Here is a 19,617-nt window from a genome sequence, read left to right as displayed (position 1 = left end):
GGGCGGGGCATCTCCTCCTGCAGCCTAATGCATGAAAGCCGATGCCCCAGGGGTGATCACCGGCCAGTGGGGAAGAGGTGGAGTGGTAAGTGCGCTTGGTGCACTGTGTGGGAAGATAGGACCCGAAACAGGAGTTACTATAGAGAGAGGCCGGCTGCTGACAGTTGTGTTTTGCAAAGGTAGCTAACCATATGAGGGCAGTGGAGGGGGAGGGGGGGATGTGCAAAGGTGAGCTGCAGTCAGGTGTTGCAGAGGTAAATTGAGTCAGGTGAGTTGCAGACAGGGTGCATAGGTGAGCTGTGGCTGGGGGGGGTGCAGAGGTGAGCTGATATTATCTGCAGCTTCTGTTCAAGGTTATATTTTGCAGAGTTTAGAAAGCCTTTTGAGTGTATAGAAAGTGAAAGAAGGAATGTATGCATTGTGACGTAATCATTGGTATATACGCTTGTAAGAAGTACAAATCACTCGGCTTTGCAGGCTGGGTCACAACAGCGCTGTTTTTAATAAATCACTTGTTTTCAGTGTACAGAGTTTCCCTGTTTTTCCAAAATTGCTACTACAATTTGACTGGTCCAAATCACACGACAAATCGCACCCCATTGTCAGCAATGGAACCGTTCAAATCAGCGTGCCAATTTTGAAAATAGTTCCTGGACAATTTGTGGCGATTTCAGGTGCATCTTGCATAAACATCTGTGCATGTCAGGCAAGTCAAACCTGAAATCGCACTGACCTGCGGCTTTGAAATCACGCTACTTCAAGTGAATTAGCACGTTTTCAAAGTCGCATTTAGTGTGAACCAGGGCTAAAAGTCAGCAGCCACAGCATTTGTAGTTGCTGACTTTTAATTGTTTCGGGGGGAGCCTGCAGCTCTGCTTTAAATGACCCCAAGAATTGAGTTCCAGGAACTTCTTGCCGTAATGTTCATATACGGCAAAGTGTCCCCCTCCAGCTTCATCAGGTCCATATCTGGGTTCAGAGTCTTTGGCCATCTTGATTGGCTGAGCCCAGATAAGGTAACATCTACATATGTGCGCACACATTTTATGTCATCCCAGCACAGAGTCACGCCAAGACTGCACACTAAGCTACAAATGGACTTCCACTTTAACAATTGCCAGAAAAAGACCAACCAAGTCTGCCTTTTTTGATTGAATTTTTTAAAGGGGAGAGGGGTGGAGCTATAAATTATCCACCTCTCCTCCATTCATATATTGTGTTTTGTTCATAGAAGCTGTAGTATGGCTTCTATGAATGGCAGAGCTGGGCACAAAGGGCGGGCATAGTCTGGCACTCTTGATGACAGCCTGTCACAGCCCCTTAGTTGTAATATCCCCTGGATCACCAAAAGATTGTGGGGGACAGAAGAGGATTTCTACTAACAGGAGAGAAATCAGCACAAGGGACACATACTACTGCCTAAGCTTCGTCTCTTGTACTAATTTTTCTTGATTTTGGTTGCACTTAAATTCTTGCAGTCTGTCCTGATGTGATTTATCCCTCAGACCTTTCATCATTTTTGTTGCCAGTCTCTGGAGTCTGTATCTTATCAATATCTTTTTGTAAGTGAGGTCTTCAGAACTTAAAAATGTGCAGTGCAGCGCTATAAAAAATATATAAAAGATGCAAACGCCTGAGGCTAATATTCACAATAAGATTGCTGGTAAAGTATAAAGTGAAGTAGCAAAATAGTGACATATATATATATTGTCCGTATCAAATGTGAAATAATGTATCCCAACAACCATGCGCTATATATAAATAACCAAATTCAACAATAAATGTCCAATTAGTGCTGAAGGTGATGTTGGTACAGGAAAACAATAAGCTGGACAGGTGATTTCACTACTCCCAATGACACGTGATCCGGTAACGTGCAGGGAAAATGGTAAAATTGCACACTCACCAGAGGCGCAATATAAATGTGCATTTACATCAAATAAGCCAGAAGTCCCCTCTGTCCTGGGAAGGATGCAGCCTAGAGTGGATACCTCTTCGGTGGATAAGGGCAATGGAAAAGCACTTCTAGAGGTTCCCTTTAATAATTAGCTGTGATGGGGGTCTGCTTTAGATTTCTCTCCTCTGGGCCCTGGGATGATCACCTGGGGATTCTGGGGGATTAAGTGCTCAGTGTGGAGCAAAGAATAGTGCCCATAATGTAGTATTATTCATAAAAAATGAATTTATTAATGTTAGTATTTAAAAATGAATATGAACACACATAAGCAGATAATTCCCATAGGTAAAAGATTGGCGTAGAATAACAATGTAATCCTCAGAATATAGATACATGCAGCATAAAGCTGCTCTGTGCACTAACCAGCTGGATTCAAAGATGGCCACCGGACCTCCGTGATCCGGCGGCGTGACGTCACAGCGTGCGGGGCTCCTCCTTAGAACTGCTTGTGATCCCTAGTGATAACTAAAGACCTATGTAGAGGAATCAGAACCTCCTTCCTGCTGGTGATCTCTCTAGTAATAACTAAAGATCTGGATGTAGCCAGGCTCTCATTCCTGACATGCAGACAAATGCTCTGCTCTTTAGGGGAACCCCATACAATGGCAGGGGTGTTTGGGTGTGGTGCAATTTTAGAACTATGGTCAGGGACGAATTTCCTGAATTTTTTGCGGGTAAGGCAACCCAGTGAAGTGAATGGGCTGCCCTACGCACAGCCACACAAATGCGAACCAAGGGCCTGTTCACCTGTGAGGTTGGAGAGCGGTAAAACCATGCAATTGAACTGCTTTTACCACCCCCAACTGCTCCTCCTTTAGCTGCAGAAACAGCAGCTGGGGGGTATACACATTCTGTTGCCGCAGCTGGAAGTATACCTCCAGGTGAATGGCGTTGAACTACAACCACTCCGCAACTGTGTGCGCATTGTGGTGATTGATGCTGGGGTTAAACCAGGGTCGAGATTAAAAGTAAAATACATATAAACACATAAATGTACACATGTATACAGCATTATGAAAAGTTACAGTATCTTAGCTTCCATCAGCCGGGTACTGCACTCTAGGGGGAAGCAAAGAGCACAGAAGACACTCCCCTTCCCTTTGCATAGCGGTGTGATGGCTCCCAGTGCCGACGTAAAGTGTGGCTGGGGATCGGGAGCTTGGGATCAAGTGACAGCCATTCTTCCCACGGCACCCCGGTTGAGAAAGGCTGTTCTAGATAACTAAAGATCCATATAGAGAAATCAGATCCTCTTTCCTCCTGCTGTTGATGCACTACAAAATTCTTTTTTGACTTCCCCACTGCGTGGTCTCAACATTTTCTCATTTTCAGTCACTTAAAGCAGAACCCTCAAATCATTTTCCTGTGTTGTTCTGGCCAACATTGTTACCCCCAATAATGTACTCTAGGAGAGGATTTCTCTCCCACATGTGCACCATTTTGTATTTAGAAACATTGAACAACAGTTTTCACTGCTTTCACTAATCCTCCACCCTCTCAGTGTTGCTGATCTCCTATAGTCACCTTGCAACCACTTCCTGTGGTAAAACCTGGACATTTTTCGCACACATTGGGGTTTATTTACTAAAGCTGGAGAGTGCAAAATCAGACTCACTTTTGCATGGAAACCAATCAACTTCTTCAACTAAGCTTTGGCAATAAAACCTGGAAGTGAATTGGTTTCTATGCAGAAATGATCCTGATTTTTGCCTTCTCCAGCTTTAGCAACTAAACCCCTGTGTGTTCAAATGGCCACTTAGAGTCTAGATCAGAAGTCACATACCAGGGTGACAATGCAGAAGTACATTTGGGCACAGGGACAGAGCTTTGTCACCCTGCCTAAATATTACTATGACAAGATCATCAGATATTGTTAATGAGGGCAGCAGATTTAACCACTTGCCTACCGGACACTTTTACCCCCTTTGTGCCCAGGCCAATTGTCAGCTTTCTGCGCTGTCACACTTTGAATGACAATTGCGTGGTCATGCAACACTGTACCCATATGAAATTATCATTTTTTTCACACAAATAGAGCTTTCTTTTGGTGGTATTTAATCGCTGCTGGGGGTTTTATTTTTTGGGCTATAAATGAAAAAAAAGAGCAAAAGAATTTGAAAAAAAAAAAGTTCTCTTTGTTTCCATTATAAAAATTTGTAAACAGGTAATTTTTCTCCTTCACTGATGTGTGTTGATGAGGCTGCACTGATGATGTTGCACTTATATGCAGGAATGATGGGCGGCACTGTCTGACGACACTGATCATCAGTCCCCATCTGTTGTCTGACAATTGTCGGTTATCGGCAGTACTTTTCTCACGCTGTGACAGCGTGAGGAAAGTGCTGCCGATAACCAGCAACTGTATTTACTTTTTGATTTGCTGTGTCTTGGACACAGTTGATCACGTGGCAAAAGGCTGCTGTGATTGGCCTTTTGCCACATCACTTGATCAGCTGTGTCTGTAGGACACACTGATCACGGAGATCGCCGGGTGTGCGCTGCTGGGGGCACACGGGAGGGTGTGTTCTGGGTCATATGACGCCCTCCCAGAACTGGATAACTGTGCTGTAGCTGTCATTCGGCTATAGCACGGTTGCCAAGTGGTTAACATCCAAATATTACCCCAATTCCAAAAAAGTTGGGATGCTGTGTAAATTCTCAGATTTCATAAACACATTATATTCACAATAGAAAATAAAAATAGATAGAGAACAGAGAAAATGTACCAATTTAAAAAACAAAAGTAAATTTTAAAATTCTCAAAAAAGTTGGGACATGGCAACAAAAAGCTGGCAAAATACAGTAAGTGGTACTAACAAAGAAGAGCGGGAAGAACCTAATTAGATTAATTGGCAATAGGTCAGTAAGATGATTAGGTATAAAAAGAACATCTTAGAGAGTCAGAGCATCTCAGAAGATGGGCAGAGGTACACCGATTGTGAAAATCTGTGCCTAAAAATTGTCAATTTCAGAATAATGTCTCTCAATGTAAAATTGCAAAGATACAGTACATAATATCAAAAGATTCTGAGAATCTGGAGAAATCTCTGTGCGCAAGGGACAAGGCCAAAACACAGATGGCACAACATTAAAATGGAACTTTAGTCAGAAAATGAAGTCCTGCTAGATCACTTCAGGCTAGCCCCTTGTGCAGGTATAGCTACAGTATGTAAAACATTAAAAATAAGTGCCTATACCATTTAAAATCCAGCAAAACACTGTCTCACCTTCCTCTGCACATGCTCAGTTGCTCTTTATTTTTCAAGCACTGTGCCTAAAATGTAGAGGTCGATCTGGTGACAACCAAAAGATTTACTGCTGCTCAGGGGCTCTAGACTGCAGCAAAATGGCAGCCTCAGGCAAGAAGAAACAGGTGCAATGCTAGAGGCAATATTTAATTATTTGGCAGCATAATTATTAATGTAGTTTGTATGCTCCTTGCTAAATAAAAAAAACAAAACATTGTTTATCAAGTTGACATGGATAATGTTCTGCTATGAAAACAGGCATGATTCTGTGATAGACATCACTGCATGGGCTCAAGAATAGTTCCAAAATGCCATAAACCAATGCAAGGTAAACTTCTATGATGCAGAGAAGAAGCCATATCTGAAGATGATCCAGCAATGCTGCGGTCTTATCCAAGTCAAAAACAAATTTAAAATGGTCTGTTGCAAAGTGGAAAACGCTGGTCATACACTAGTAGAATTTTGTTAAAAATGTTTCTTTTAAAAATGTTCATTCAAATTTCTAATGGTTAGTGGGGTCAAATCAACAGTCATTTTCATCCATAGTGACCTGAAAATTTGAAGGATAAAATAATTTCTCAAAAATAATTCATTTGTAATAGTGAATATGGTTTTCATCTGGGAAATTACATTCATTAAAAAAACAAATGTGTAAAGCAAACAAAATTTTGAAGGACTTTCGAAAAACATTTGTCAAGTCATCAAATGTACAGAGGATTTCACACCAATATTCGTTTGAAAACCTACTAGATTATGGCCAGTTTAACCTTGGAATGGTAATCTGTCTAGGTCAGTGATTCAAAGACCCTATGCCAGAGAGAGACAGTCTCAAGTGGAGGTCCGCAATGTCAGTATTTTTTTAAATGACAGGTGTCAGTTAAAATGTGTCCTTTTATAGGGATCTGCAAACATAGACTTTTCATTTGCTACCCTGAGTAAATTTTTCTTGATATGAAACAGCTTCATAAGCAATAGAGCATAAAATCAGCAGAAATGTCCTATAACAAATCATATTTCACCTTTCAAATGCAAGAAAAATGATTGGTTATAGTAAAGTTGACATAGGTGACTTTCCACAGATTGTCCAAACAACACCTAATTTACAGTACATTCTTATATCAGGATAATAATATAAACAAAAGAGAGCTTGAAAACAAAACACACAAAATGATAGACTCTTACTGTATAAAATATTTATTAATTTGCTGATAATTATTCACAGATCAGGCATTCATAACAAAAAATTATTTACAGCCTGGAAGATATTTTAAGACGCCCATGTGGGCTAGATTGCAACTTTTCAGACAGCAGAGCAATGTTTATCTGAATGCATACCAGTCTGGAAGAAATAGGACTCATCTTTACAGCCATTTTAATAACAAAAATGAAAAATGGGCATTTATACTCAGTAGAACAGAACATTTGGGCTCATTTATCTGAAAAACAGCACCTGCCTATTATATGGAAATGCAGTAAATTCTCCCCTCAGACACCATGACCTCATCCCCTGACACCAGTCTTTACATCGCTTTTTCCCTTTCTTACTATTTTGTGATTGGATGTTTTTTATGCTTGACAGCAAGTATACCTGGTAGACAGTAGAAACAGCCAGAGGCAAGAGAAGTTTAAATCTTGAGAATAAATAATACAATATGCTGTATTCAACCCCCCCACTCCTTTTTCCCCTTTCTGAGATAATTTACTTACAGTCCCATTATCTGTAAAGCCAGATATACAAATCTCAAACAAAAGATATCCCAGCACACTTGCCAGCCAGCCTGCAAAAGAACTGAACTGACCCTGTCTAACATGTAAACTAAAAGGTGCAGCACTTAAAAATAACAGATATAGCATCAACATATGATCAGAATATACAAAAGTGCTTCAAAACTTATGCGATAATCATGAAAAAACACATATAGAAGTGCATATAAAGTGCAAAAATAATGAGCATATAATATCATTAGTGTCACATTAATGTGACCAATCAAGTGATAAGTGAGAAAAAAAGTCCAACAATATCCCAGTGGGTTAGGTGATTGGAAAACCAACTGGATTCCAGCAGTATAATATGAGCGTGATCGTATCCAAAACTGATAAAAGATTGCGCATGTAAGAGATACCCCTCCTAAGGTTAGCTCAGGAATTCACTCCAGGATATGGTCAGGTTTACTGTTGTCATCTGTCTGCTCAGCTATGGCTCTGGTCTCCTAGTGTGCGGCTCTGTGGGTAGTGAGAAGCTCCCAGGGAGCCCCAGAAAAAAGGAGGCCCAAATAGCGTGATATTGCTTCCAATAAGATGAATTTATTGATCTAGCAGAACATGAAATGACAGCTACTGACCGTATAAGGTATCCAAGATGGCCGCCGGCACCCACATGGTACCATGTTCTGCTGGATCAATAAATTCATCTTATTGGAAGCAATATCACGCTATTTGGGCCTCCTTTTTTCTGGGGCTCCCTGGGAGCTTCTCACTACCCACAGAGCCGCACACTAGGAGACCAGAGCCATAGCTGAGCAGACAGAGGACAACAGTAAACCTGACCCTATCCTGGAGTGAGTTCCTGAGCTAACATTAAGAGGGGTATCTCTTACATGCGCATACTGATTGTGCATTCGGTGAGTGCGCAATCTTTTATCAGTTTTGGATACTATCACGCTCAGATTATACTGCTGGAATCTCTTTTGTTTTCCAATCACCTAACCCACTGGGATATTGTTGGACTTTTTTTTCCTCACTTATCACTTGATTGGTCACATTAATGTGACACTAATGATATTATATGCTCATTATTTTTGCACTTTACATGCACTTATATATGTGTTTTTTTGTGATTATCGCATAACTTTTGAAGCCCTTTTGTATATTCTGATCATATGTTGATGCTATATCTGTGTTATTTTTAAGCGCTGCACCTTTTAGTTTACATGATTCTTTGAAGGTTGTTTTGTGGTACCTTTCGGTGTTCAGCAGCTGTAGTGATCTAGGAGCGCTCACTTACCCATTATGTGCATTGACCCTGTCTAACAGTTTATGTTAAAAACAGAGCGATTTGTTTGTACACATTTCCAAATATATGCATAACCCGGAGTAACTGCAGCTAATGCATAGATTTGCAAAACCCTCTGCTTTTAATGTAAACTGTTAAGACCGGGACAATACGGTTATTGTGAAGGCTGACTGGTAAGTGTGCTGGGAAATCTTTTGTTTGTTTGCAATGTGCTTCCATGTGCACCTTGCTGCAAAGGCTGGTTATAGGTTGAGGTGGTTGCCATTTTTTTGTAGAGATACAAGTCTGTCAAATTCAATCTGAAATACTACCAGACACTGTACTGTAATTTTGTAACTACTTTATTAACATGCATTGTGCTAGTCATGTCGGAACTTTTTTGTAACTGGTAAAACTTTTACCACTTGTTAAACCCAATAAAGACTATTGAACAATAAACCTGTTATAACAAATCCCAAAACCCAATTCCTAATTCTGTGCTTGGCCTATATCTACCAACGTCGCCTCCTTCATCACTTTTATCCCCATGCAATATTGATAAGGATACATAGGGCCTGGTGATTGGCTGCTCATACCCCAAGCCCCAATTTGAGAGCTCACAGTATGTAATGTTCTCCCCCAAATTTGTATCTACTGGTATATTTCTGAGTGGTGGTAGAGCCAAGTATAAGCACCAGAAGATACCTAGTAAAGGGTGCGGCGAGAGTTTTGTGTTTTGTTTTTTTCTAACAACACATTTGGTTTAACTCACTCAGTGCAAATGGACTCAAGAACACATATAGTCTATACACTACGAATGAACAACCTTTGCACGAAGAAGAACTTGAAATTCCAGTATTCCATTCCATCCTAAGGAGATAGTCATCTTGTAGGCGGAACAACTATTCATTGGAATGCAGCCTATGTAGGAGTCTTTAACATCACTAAAACATGTGATATCATTTGTTTTGATGATTTACAGGATAATTCATAAACTCACATGTATACAATATGTACTAAAAAAACAACTTTAGTTAAGTTAAAGGATTTCAAAATCAAATGTAGATCACATGACATTAAAGGTTTGCTGGACCGAGAGCATCGTATAATCTCTGTGCTGCCAACTGTACCAATTCCCGCAGTGTCTCATCTTCATCCAGTCCTTCCTCACTTTCCACAGTCTAAGGAATGAAACAGCAGTGACATTTTATTAAGCATAAGATTGCACAAAATCATGTAATGACAAAATTGCTTGCGTAACATTTACATTCTTAAGCCTCTGACCCCTTCCAAGTGCCTATAAACCTACTGGCTTTAAATGTGTATGGAGTGCAATGGGCCAGATTATTCATGGCCATAGGGGACGGGGGGGCATATTGCAGCTGTCCATTGTTTCCCTTTGGCTTTCCTGGCAGGCTTCCCACCTGAAGAAATGTCCAGCTCTGGACAGCGAGCTGCCTGGGTAATACACTGCACTGGAAGCTCTTTGGCATCTACATTGGGGATGATATTGAATTTATTAATAAAAGTTGATAAAAGCATAAAAATAATTCCAGAAATATATCAAAAATATCAAATGAGAATGTTTAATGAAACATGGTACTGTAAATCTTTACAGAATGTGAAACGCACATCAGCGTAGGTGCCCTGGGTCCTTTGGGTACAACCACAACTAGAAAAGCTAAACTTTCTGGGGAAATTGTCTGAAGTTTTCTTGCCTCCACCAGTAGTCTACAACTCACACTCTAGCTTTTGTCACTCTGCTGCCTGCTCACACACCTGGGTTCCTATGGCAACTCACTCTACAGCAAGGGCAGAGAAGAGCGGTTAAAAACAAACTGCTCCAACTTGCTCACTTCACTGGCGGTTGCCATCTTCAAACGGTTGTAGTTTAAAAATTTTAAAGCCTACACCGAAGAGCTTTATATTGTGAGAATCACAAGACCCAGACCTACATTTTGATGCATAGTATGTCTCTGAAATATTAAAAATGAAGGCACAGTCGCAGTTTAGAAATTGCCCTTCAAATTTGAGGTGGCTAGAGTGGAGTTTCAATGAATGTCAATGGGCGGCATGAGTTGCAAACAAATGGTCATATTGTGAAAACTATCAGGAATATGGCTTAGCCGTGGACATTTTTAGTGGCAGCAGGGATAGCTGAACGTTTTGATATAAGATTTGTGTAGGTGGGCTTGACAAAGAGGGAGTGATGGCAGTTTAGAAATCATGTCCTGATTTTTCAGCTCACACTCTAGCTTTTGTCAGCTCCCACTCTAGTTTTGAACATTCCGCCATTCATTCCTATGGGACCAATTTCACCACAAAAACGCCAATATTTTGTGAACCATTCGGCGAAACGTTCCACAAAGTAATAGCACACCAATCGGGAACAATCCGCACGTTTCGGTATATTACTGTCTATGTAGTGTAAAAACTGTGGGAGGAGTTAGGGTGGTAAATTTGGCTATAATAGAATATATATGTGAGATAACAGTAAGTGGTCTTGCCATGCAGGAACACTTAATTCTATAATTACTGTTTGGAAATGGTCATGCAGCCAAGATATTTCAAACACCTGCCCCCCACTATCCCATAGTTATGGAATGGTCTGCTACAGTGGAAACATAATGAAATCTGATTGGCTGCTATGAATCACTGAAGATTTTTTTTAAACCAGTTAAGGAATAAGCCCATATATGTATTTTGCTTGCTTAGTAAAATCACACCAACCCTACCATTCTTACCCCCTTAAAATGCACAAATCAGTAAGAGTACGGCACTGGGAAGAGAAGAAGCCAGAACAGCAGCTTCTGCAAACAGTAGTTCAGTGATTGACACTGATTTACAATCCCAGGGAAGCAGTGTTGGTTTATGAGAGAAGACATTATTGGTTATAAACCACCTACCCTTGTTTCCAGAGACAAGACGGCCGTCTTACCATCCACAGTCACGGTGATGGTGGAGCCATTGTTATTACTCACACACTCCTCACCAAACATATCCCTGACAGGCAAGAGCAGAAGAAAGATTCTTTTAAAATTATTATACAGGATTTATATAGCGCCAACAATTTGCTGTGCAGCGCTTTACAAAGTGAAGGTAGACATTACAGTTACAATACAATTTGGTACAAGAGGAAATAGAGGGCCCGGCTCGTTAGAGCTTACAATCTAGGAGATAAATAATATCTATGAACGCCCAAACTATAAATCTTATAAGATTAAAAAAACAAAAAACAGTAGATGTTATTAGAAATGAAATAAAATTACAACAGAAGTAGGAAATTGTGGTACAAGATTATATCACTTATCTAGAATTCCAGATACAGTTAAAATTTCAGAGCCCCAAGACAAGCAACAATTACACTGAAGGCAATGCGAAGAAAGTACAAGTACTTCTTTAACCACAATTTGAAACATTACCGTGCTATTTTATAGGGCAGGTCAGGATTCAAAGAGCAAAAACAACCCTTTCTGTAACCCCCCAGCTCTAATACAGGAACTAACAGAAGCTTTTCTTTGTATGCCTCATCTGTCAGTAAAGTTATAATACAGAAACTGGCCATATAGGCTTTACATTTTAGCAGGAATTGGCCAAAATTTGAACTGAGTAGTCCAGTTGGCACCACTCCGCTTGAAAAAAGTTTATCAACTTTGACAGATGAGGTGGATGGAGCAATGCTGGCCAAACAGTGACTTCATCCAATCAGATGCAGTCACTATTCACATAATTAGCAACCACAGATACCGCCAGCTGTTGAATACAATACCTGGCAGGAAAATATTTCTTCATCCATGCTATTTATAGTGTGGATGGATGAATCTATTAGAGTTCTAATGTTCAGCCTGTGAATGTGAACCTATACATGTATGGCTAACATGAGAGCAGCCACAGACACAGTCTGGCTACAACTTACGCCCAATGATCTAACAAAAAAAAGACAAAAACCAAGCATCTGGTCTAATGTATTAGCTCATCTACATATCGGCCACCCATTTGAAGTTTAGAAACAAAATTGTCAATTTAAACAGTTCTTCCCAAAGCTAGTAAAACTGTTTCAGATCTGAACTTTTTTTTTTTTTTTTAAAGTGGACCTAAACACAAAAATAAAAAGGTATTTCCACTCCCTCACTGATCCCTAACCCAGCCAAGTAGCAAATGGTCTTCTGTACTTAGCTTTAGGCATGTTAGGATTTCATTTAGGGCATCCACCTTTTCCAAATTTGAGTTATGTTAGCTGTTGGGCAGCCAATTAGTGCCTGGACACTGATCCCAACCATGCTGTGACTATGTGTTTGTAAAGTGGAAGAAGCCCTAACCTACTAAAGTAAGTGTTTTGGTACTAGTCTAGGTAAGGGCAGGGTGCAGTTGGGGGGTGTCCATAACTATATTTTATGTTTGGATTTCGTCTGCTTTAGGCCTCTACCTAATTCTTGAGACTGCTCAGCTCTGTTTTACATACACTAGAATTCTCTTTGGTAATTACATGCATACATCTATTGTCTTTGTAGCAGCTCAGCAGTGAGAAATTGAAACCAAGGATTCACATTGATCCACGTTGTCTTAAGGAGGAAAAGCAAACAGTTAAACATACAATGTTTGTATTTGAAATGATTATACCTAAAATGATGATTTGCAGTTTTATTCAGCCAGTTTTGTGTTGCACATACTTCTGCCACACTCATAGGCAGAATGCTTTGGTGTTTTCGGTTTTAGACTTTGCTTCCTTGGTGACATGCAGAAATGATGGTCATGCTGATTCACTAGAGCCAGAAAGGTATGGCAAGCTGCTAAACAGAACCAAAAATTGGGGTTGTTAGCTGCCTAACTATTCAGTGTGGTAAGAGAGTGCAATTCACAAGACTGACTGTGCAGAATACCAAATCCTCAGGCAGGCGTGGAGAGTTGCCCCTGTGATTTGACATTTAGTGATTTGCTTGAAGTAGTTCCTTAAAAGGAAACATGAAGCCACCATTTATTCATACTCACTGCAGCATGATCTCCAGTCTTTTATAGTAGGCTTCCTTTTCAACTTCTTTACTAGATCTGTGTGACGCAGCTGTAACAATAAATAACAATCCTCTTTCAGAGACACAGCCCACTCCAGTTTTAACGCATTTTACATTCTCATAGATACAAGACCAATTGCCTAACCAAATCTGGGGAGCCTGATACACTGATCACTTGAGTTACATTCTGACAGAGAACAATGCAGGGAGATTGCATTCATATGCCAAGTAGCTTTTCAGCACTATACTAGCACCAAGTTGATTTGCTTAATCTGAAGCAGTTACTTGTTACATATCCAAATGCAGTTCAATATCAGGATCATTTTTTCTTCCATCTCTCTTTGACCAACATAAAAATACAGTTCATCTACCCCCCCTCCTCCCCCCGAAAAAAAAATAAAAAAATGAGGGCGCATCACTTAGGCGTCTCAAACTCAGTGTAATGATGCAGAAAGTAATGCTAATGTCATCATATCCACATCGCTCTCTGTATCACTGAGGACCTTCAAGCTCGGGGAAGAGAAGAGGACCCAGCAGCACACGAGTGGCCTAAAGACTTCTGCAAATGGTAATAAAAAAAATGAATACTTCTCTCCCCTCACCTTACATCCTTATTTTCACTACGACTGAAATGATTGGAAATGTATCCTAAGAAACAAGGTTTAATGCTTCAGTCCCACGGAACAACAGGCATACTTGTTATCCCTGTACTCTTTCACAATTTGCTAAATGTATGGACCCCTCAGGTAACTTCTATGTGGACCCCTCAACTTCCTCTAGGCTGGAGCAAATATTTCAGGGACCTCAGAAGCTGCAACCTCCAAAGAAGTGAACCTTTCCATGCCACCTCCCTCAGCCATTTTCTGGTAACTGCTCCCTCATCCCCCATTTCAAATGTGGAGTCCCTTATACCCATAACTACTGCATATTATTTGGATTGTACTTTGCTCTAATAGGTTTAGGTACTTATTAATTATCATAAAAAAATAAAATAAATTAAACAAAATAGTATAAAGTACTGCCAGTGGGGCAAGCCCCATGCTGGGCTTCAAGTTACACAGAGTAAAAGAGAAGGGGAAAGAAAAGAAGAGAAAAAAAAAACAAATCTGACAGTAATACCTTTATGTGACCGGGGGTTGGACTGCAGTTCCAGGATGACACTGGCAACAGTGTCCGCATACATATCATTTGTTGGATTGGCCACCCACTAACAGGAAGAAATGTCAAACAGATTATGTAATATTGTTTTTAAATGAGATTCATTGCTTAAATAAAAAATAGGGCTGAGATAAATTCCTTCTGAAAATGATAGTTGGTTAGCTATTATGCTGATGAAATTTTAATGTGTCACTGACCTGCAACAGCAGCATGCAGAAAGTGAGCCCAGAACAAATGACCTACAAACTTATTTTGGAGTAGTGATTTGGAAATGATTGAACGCCATAGATCTGCATATCTGTAATGCAACCAGCATTTTCAAAAGGAGAGGTCAGAAATGACAGCCTCTTATTATTCTCAGCCCAGGGTTTCTTTAAATAAGATTGAGTAGATGGTTCTTACCTCCAGCATCACCATGCCTTGTTCCTTTATCAAAGTGATTGCTTTAAAGACTCTTAAACAGTCCTTATCATTCATTTCAATCTCCTCCACTTCCCCTGAATGGAGAAAAACATTTTTGTAGATCAACAAAAATTTGGCAAAAATAAATTTGGATACTAAATAATGAGGTTAATGAAAGGTAGGCTGGAAATATTATATTTCACAGGGAAAGATCCATTTTTGGTGGACTTTAGAAAAAGCACACACAGACCACTGTAGGAATATTATCATCTGTATCTTCATTCTTTTTTTTTGGAAGGACCATTTTCTAATGCAATATTTTACCTCCTCAGCACTTAACTAAAACTGATCTCTCTCTTACTACAGAGAGGGCAGAAGTAGTGTCCTTTCTGTATTTATACATACTGTCTGTCCTCTTAGGTACAGGACTTATAGGACCCCTGTGTCCCCCTAACAACATTCAGAGAATCAAAGCTGCTTACTGAACTCACCCGTGAGCTGCTGTAACTGGTAAGATAACAAGTTAAAGGGGCCAGTATATGGAATGGCTTGTGTCTGGGTTACAGTACTCATGGCCAGGTCAGTGTAACCTGTAGAGAAAAAAAAGGCTACTTTAATACAGAATATCATGCATTAAGCAGACACTAAGCAGAGATACACATGGCTTGGCTCAGGTGCCCAACATCATCCAACACCCACAATGAACTACATCAAGTATTGGAAATATTGAAAAAATGATTGGCTAGTAAAACCTTTGAAATAATTTAAAAAAATAATTACATACATAAAGGGCATATTATTGGGAATGGTATGTTTACTCAAGAGTGACATCAGTTTCTTGCTGAAGGCAGTAAGGTTGCATCTCGCAGTATACTTACACCTCCCAAGTATGACATTTGTGCCACCCTTGAATGATATAAAACTCAGCCAGTGGGTGTCACATGCATAAACCTATAGTTCAGCTGTTGCCTCTACACAGCGTCAAGTTTCCCTTATGCCTGGTAAACACGATGAGAATATCAGACGAATAGTCCATTTTTTCTTTGCATGCTAGTCTCATATCAAAAATGAAGAGGTTACTTAAGTTCCGAAAATTTTCGTACAACAGAATACAAATTCGGGAGTGTACTAAGGATCAGATGATTAATTTTTCATCCGATAGTCTCATCGTGTGTAAGGGGCATTACTGTCTGTTATTGTTTTAAAACACAGAAAATAAAATTTCAAAACAGTATGAACACCCCCCAAATTATACATTTTTGGAAAGTAGACACTCTCTGGTAAATTCATTTCTTGCTGCAATTTTTTTGGAAATGAAGAAACATGCTGGAACTGAGATGGTTCAAACATGAAGCTTATTAATGATGCATAAGATATAGCAGCATCATATGTCATACACAGTGGACAGTGGAGGAGAAGGGGAAGGGAGGTTAATGTATTGGTCGCATACAGTGGGATGACGGAGATGAAGGTGGTAATGTTCAGATTTACAGGATAATGGAGGTGAGGGGTTAATACAAAGATCAGATAGTGACAGAGTGAGATCAGATGTACAGGAGTGAGGGCAGGGGGGGTGGTTGTGGTGGGGAATGTGGAAAGGTTCAAAACAATTCTACAATCAAACACCCTCCTACCCTGAATCTGCCATTTCTTTTGCTCTGTTTACATTTTGTGATCCGCTCTGTACACCTTGCCTGGTGATGGCTCGGTTCACAGTGTCATTATTAGACGGCACTCCAGAATTAGCCAACCACCTTCCTGCAGTCTTTATTGTCAATAGGGCTGTAGGAAGGCAGTAAAAGGGCAATATTCACCTTTCCATTGTATAGTATAAAAATGACCTGCGGTGTGAACATTTGATTGATTGGTTATAATCTGCAGTATCTAATATATAATGGACAACACAGGTATTATTTTATTGTGCAACTACTACAAGGAAGAATTTTGCAAATGCACTTACTGGAAAGGTCACTTGGAGAAAGGATGTGATAGTTAAAGTTTCTCTTAACAAGGATACCCGAAATCCTTTGACCTTGTTCTGGTTTCTTATCTGCAAGACTGCCCATCACCTTTTTGAAAAAGAAAAAAAAAAAAAAAAAAAAGTAGCAGTGCTTCTTAATTTAAAATACTGAAAAGCAATATTAGTGGCTGCATGCCCAATGGGAGTTTCTTTTGGCAAATATGTTTTTAAAGTGTGTGTCACAGCACAAAAAAAAAAAAAAAGAACAAAGTTATATAACATGCAATACTTGAACATTTCCGCATGTTTTATCTTTACAGACCCTGGAAACACACAAAAATAACTTGATCTGCCGGCCAGATAAGCACTCAGCTACTAACCACTGTTGTGGACTGACAACACACACAGCATTTTTTAGACTGCGCAGTGTCCCAGTTGTTTTTTGCTAGACTACTTAATCCTTCCTTTTGTACTCCTCTCTACACCACATACAGTAATTATTCTGTAGTCTGAGATAAGAACTAAGGAGGCTAATAAGACTTCTTGGAATGACACAAGATCTGGCATGATCAACGGGATCAACAGATACAACTAAAAACTCTTAACAGTAAATTTTACAGACCAATGAGGTAGAAAAAAATGTTCACTGTTAGGGTCTGCATGCAATTTAAAGACCCTGCAGGTACAGAAAAATATCATTTGATCTGCTGGAAATTAAATTTAAATTCCTAATTTCTGTTGTGCCCTTTCTGGACTTAAGTAGAACTATAGGCAAAACCTTTATTTCATTTTGGATAGAGCAAGGGAGGGTTATAACCCCTGCCATATTTTTATTTTTTGCTGTGTCCCATTGCGAAGCTTTCCCTTTACTTCCTGACCCATAGAAAAACAGGAAGTGAGAGGAAAGCCCTGCAAAAAGGGAATCTCTTGGGGACCCCCAGGTCACCAGAACTAGAGTCCCCATTGGAAGATTTCCCCTGTATTACCTTTCTGGGGACAACCCAAAATATGGGATTTTCTTTTACTTTCACTGATAATGGTAAACAGGACAAATAGAGAGGGTGAATCTCCTTAACGGGAACACAGACAGCAATAAAAACTGACAGGTGTTCTAATCTCTTTCCACTTTAATAGCAAAACTTTTTTTTTTTAAATTTTGGATAGTTACATTTTAAAACATCAGCCCTGCCCCATTGTCTCTTGCTAAACATTATCTCTTCTCAACATAGGGATAAATTATGTGTTTTAGACCAAGATAAGTACTTTACTGAGCTTAGATCATTAGCACAATTACTGTACGGTTAGTAACCAAACCCCTTCCTATTTCCTGGCTCTTCAGGTTTGGTGAGCTGTGTATCCAATGCACCACAGCAGCAAAAAAGCCTTGATGTCTTTTGTGCTATCGTGCCAAGTCATGAGGCCCATATGACTAAGGCTGCCCATAGATGGGTAATTTTGTTTCGATCAGCCAAAGGAGTGATCAAAAAAAAAAAAAAATGGATTCTCCCATACACACAGGCAAGGTGGTAGGAGGAAATCTCCTCTCTGTGCTGTTGTACTCTGACAGTGCTGACTCCTCTACTGTCAGCATATACTGATCAGCGCTGCAGCCATTGATCAAAAGAAACATTTTCAACATTCCCATTGCAAATATTTTGATCATTAGATAGCATTCTGTCAAGTGGGAATGGCCACAGATGGACTGAAACTCAACAAGTCCCTGCTGAACCGGACAAATTACAATCCATCTATGGCCAACTTTAGTGCTGTAGTGTGAAGTGCAACAAGGCTTCTTTGCGGCTGTGCCAATAAAACCTCCTGGTGCTCTACTATGTTTATGGACTGTATCTCTGTATATGCAAGGGCAGAGTATACTGCAGAATGCACAGCACATCTCTGAATTAGTAGGAACAACATATATTTCTTTTTGCACTTTTTTAATGAAACCTGTAGGATTTCCCCATTTTATTCCCAAAAATGTGAGAAGGCTCAAACTTTTGGGGATATTGTGTTATGGGTAGCACAATCCCGATGTAAAATTTAGAGGACTACCGAGTGGTGGAGTAAACCACCCTAGGAGACATCAGGAAACAAACCATGTCAATTACATAGCTCTACAGGACACTATTACCATCACTGAAGGAGTGTGTGGTGCTTTAGCCCAACATGTATCACAGCTTACCTTAGCTAGCTTCTCTCCTCTGAAGTTTAGAGACACAGCTTCTGTGTTTCTGGGGTTGTGAACCTCAATGTCAACTTCCTCATTGTCTTCATATTCCCGGATAATTGCAGCTTTAAGACGGGCCATTTCATTCTGTTCCCCATGTACCAAGATCTGCAAAACCAGGGATTCCATTGGATGCTACATATTGTGTGCTACCAATATAATAACTTACTAAGGGTGATCTGTCATGGAGGTAAAGTCCTGACAGAAAAGTTGTATACTCATTTTGGGGTGAGGAACCCATTCAGAATTACTAATTTAAATGACTGCCCTGAAAATAGTATATAGCTTGTAAGTCACACATTGGAAGCTTCTAGTAGAAAGGTACTCATGACAGATTCACTTGCATTGGTTTTTCCATCACAAATCTAATGTTTACTTGTTCAAAAAGATTATGCTGCCAAGACACAGGATGTGTACACTAGCAGTAGGATTCACTTACCACATGGGGAGGTTTGAGGGCCCTGATGAACTCACTGGTCTGTTGGTAGTCTGTATGTGCTGAGAATGAGATGTAATCTACAGACATTTTCAAAGGTAGCTTCTGCCCAGACATGGTGGTGACTTCCTCAGGCTCAGACATGATATGCTGGGGAATGATAATATGATAACAATGGTTAAAGCGGAACTAAACCCATTGATTAAAAAACAGTTATAATGCTAATGC

At 39.9% G+C, this 19,617-nt stretch overlaps 1 protein-coding gene across 1 annotated transcript in view; it reads right to left on the bottom strand.

The window, feature by feature from the left end:
* Positions 1 to 8,541: 8,541 nt before the first annotated feature.
* CPSF3 (cleavage and polyadenylation specific factor 3) overlaps positions 8,542 to 19,617 on the bottom strand; it is a 32,556-nt gene continuing 21,480 nt past the window's right edge. The window contains exons 10-18 of the mRNA XM_089672024.1: positions 19,393 to 19,539; positions 18,909 to 19,061; positions 16,727 to 16,835; positions 15,258 to 15,356; positions 14,767 to 14,861; positions 14,326 to 14,413; positions 13,187 to 13,256; positions 11,104 to 11,200; positions 8,542 to 9,378 (exon numbers count right to left, since the gene is read on the bottom strand). Coding sequence (XP_089528150.1) covers positions 9,274 to 9,378; positions 11,104 to 11,200; positions 13,187 to 13,256; positions 14,326 to 14,413; positions 14,767 to 14,861; positions 15,258 to 15,356; positions 16,727 to 16,835; positions 18,909 to 19,061; positions 19,393 to 19,539 — 963 coding nt within the window. The 3' untranslated portion in view covers positions 8,542 to 9,273. The remainder of the gene's footprint in view (positions 9,379 to 11,103; positions 11,201 to 13,186; positions 13,257 to 14,325; positions 14,414 to 14,766; positions 14,862 to 15,257; positions 15,357 to 16,726; positions 16,836 to 18,908; positions 19,062 to 19,392; positions 19,540 to 19,617) is intronic.

This window comes from Staurois parvus, unplaced genomic scaffold (assembly GCF_062004578.1).
Source record: "Staurois parvus isolate SC_StPar_1 unplaced genomic scaffold, SC_StPar_1.0 ptg000118l, whole genome shotgun sequence".
NCBI classification, from domain to species: Eukaryota; Metazoa; Chordata; class Amphibia; order Anura; family Ranidae; genus Staurois; species Staurois parvus.
The sequence above is the reverse complement of the archived record's forward strand: the minus strand, read 5'-3'. Positions and strand labels throughout refer to the sequence as shown.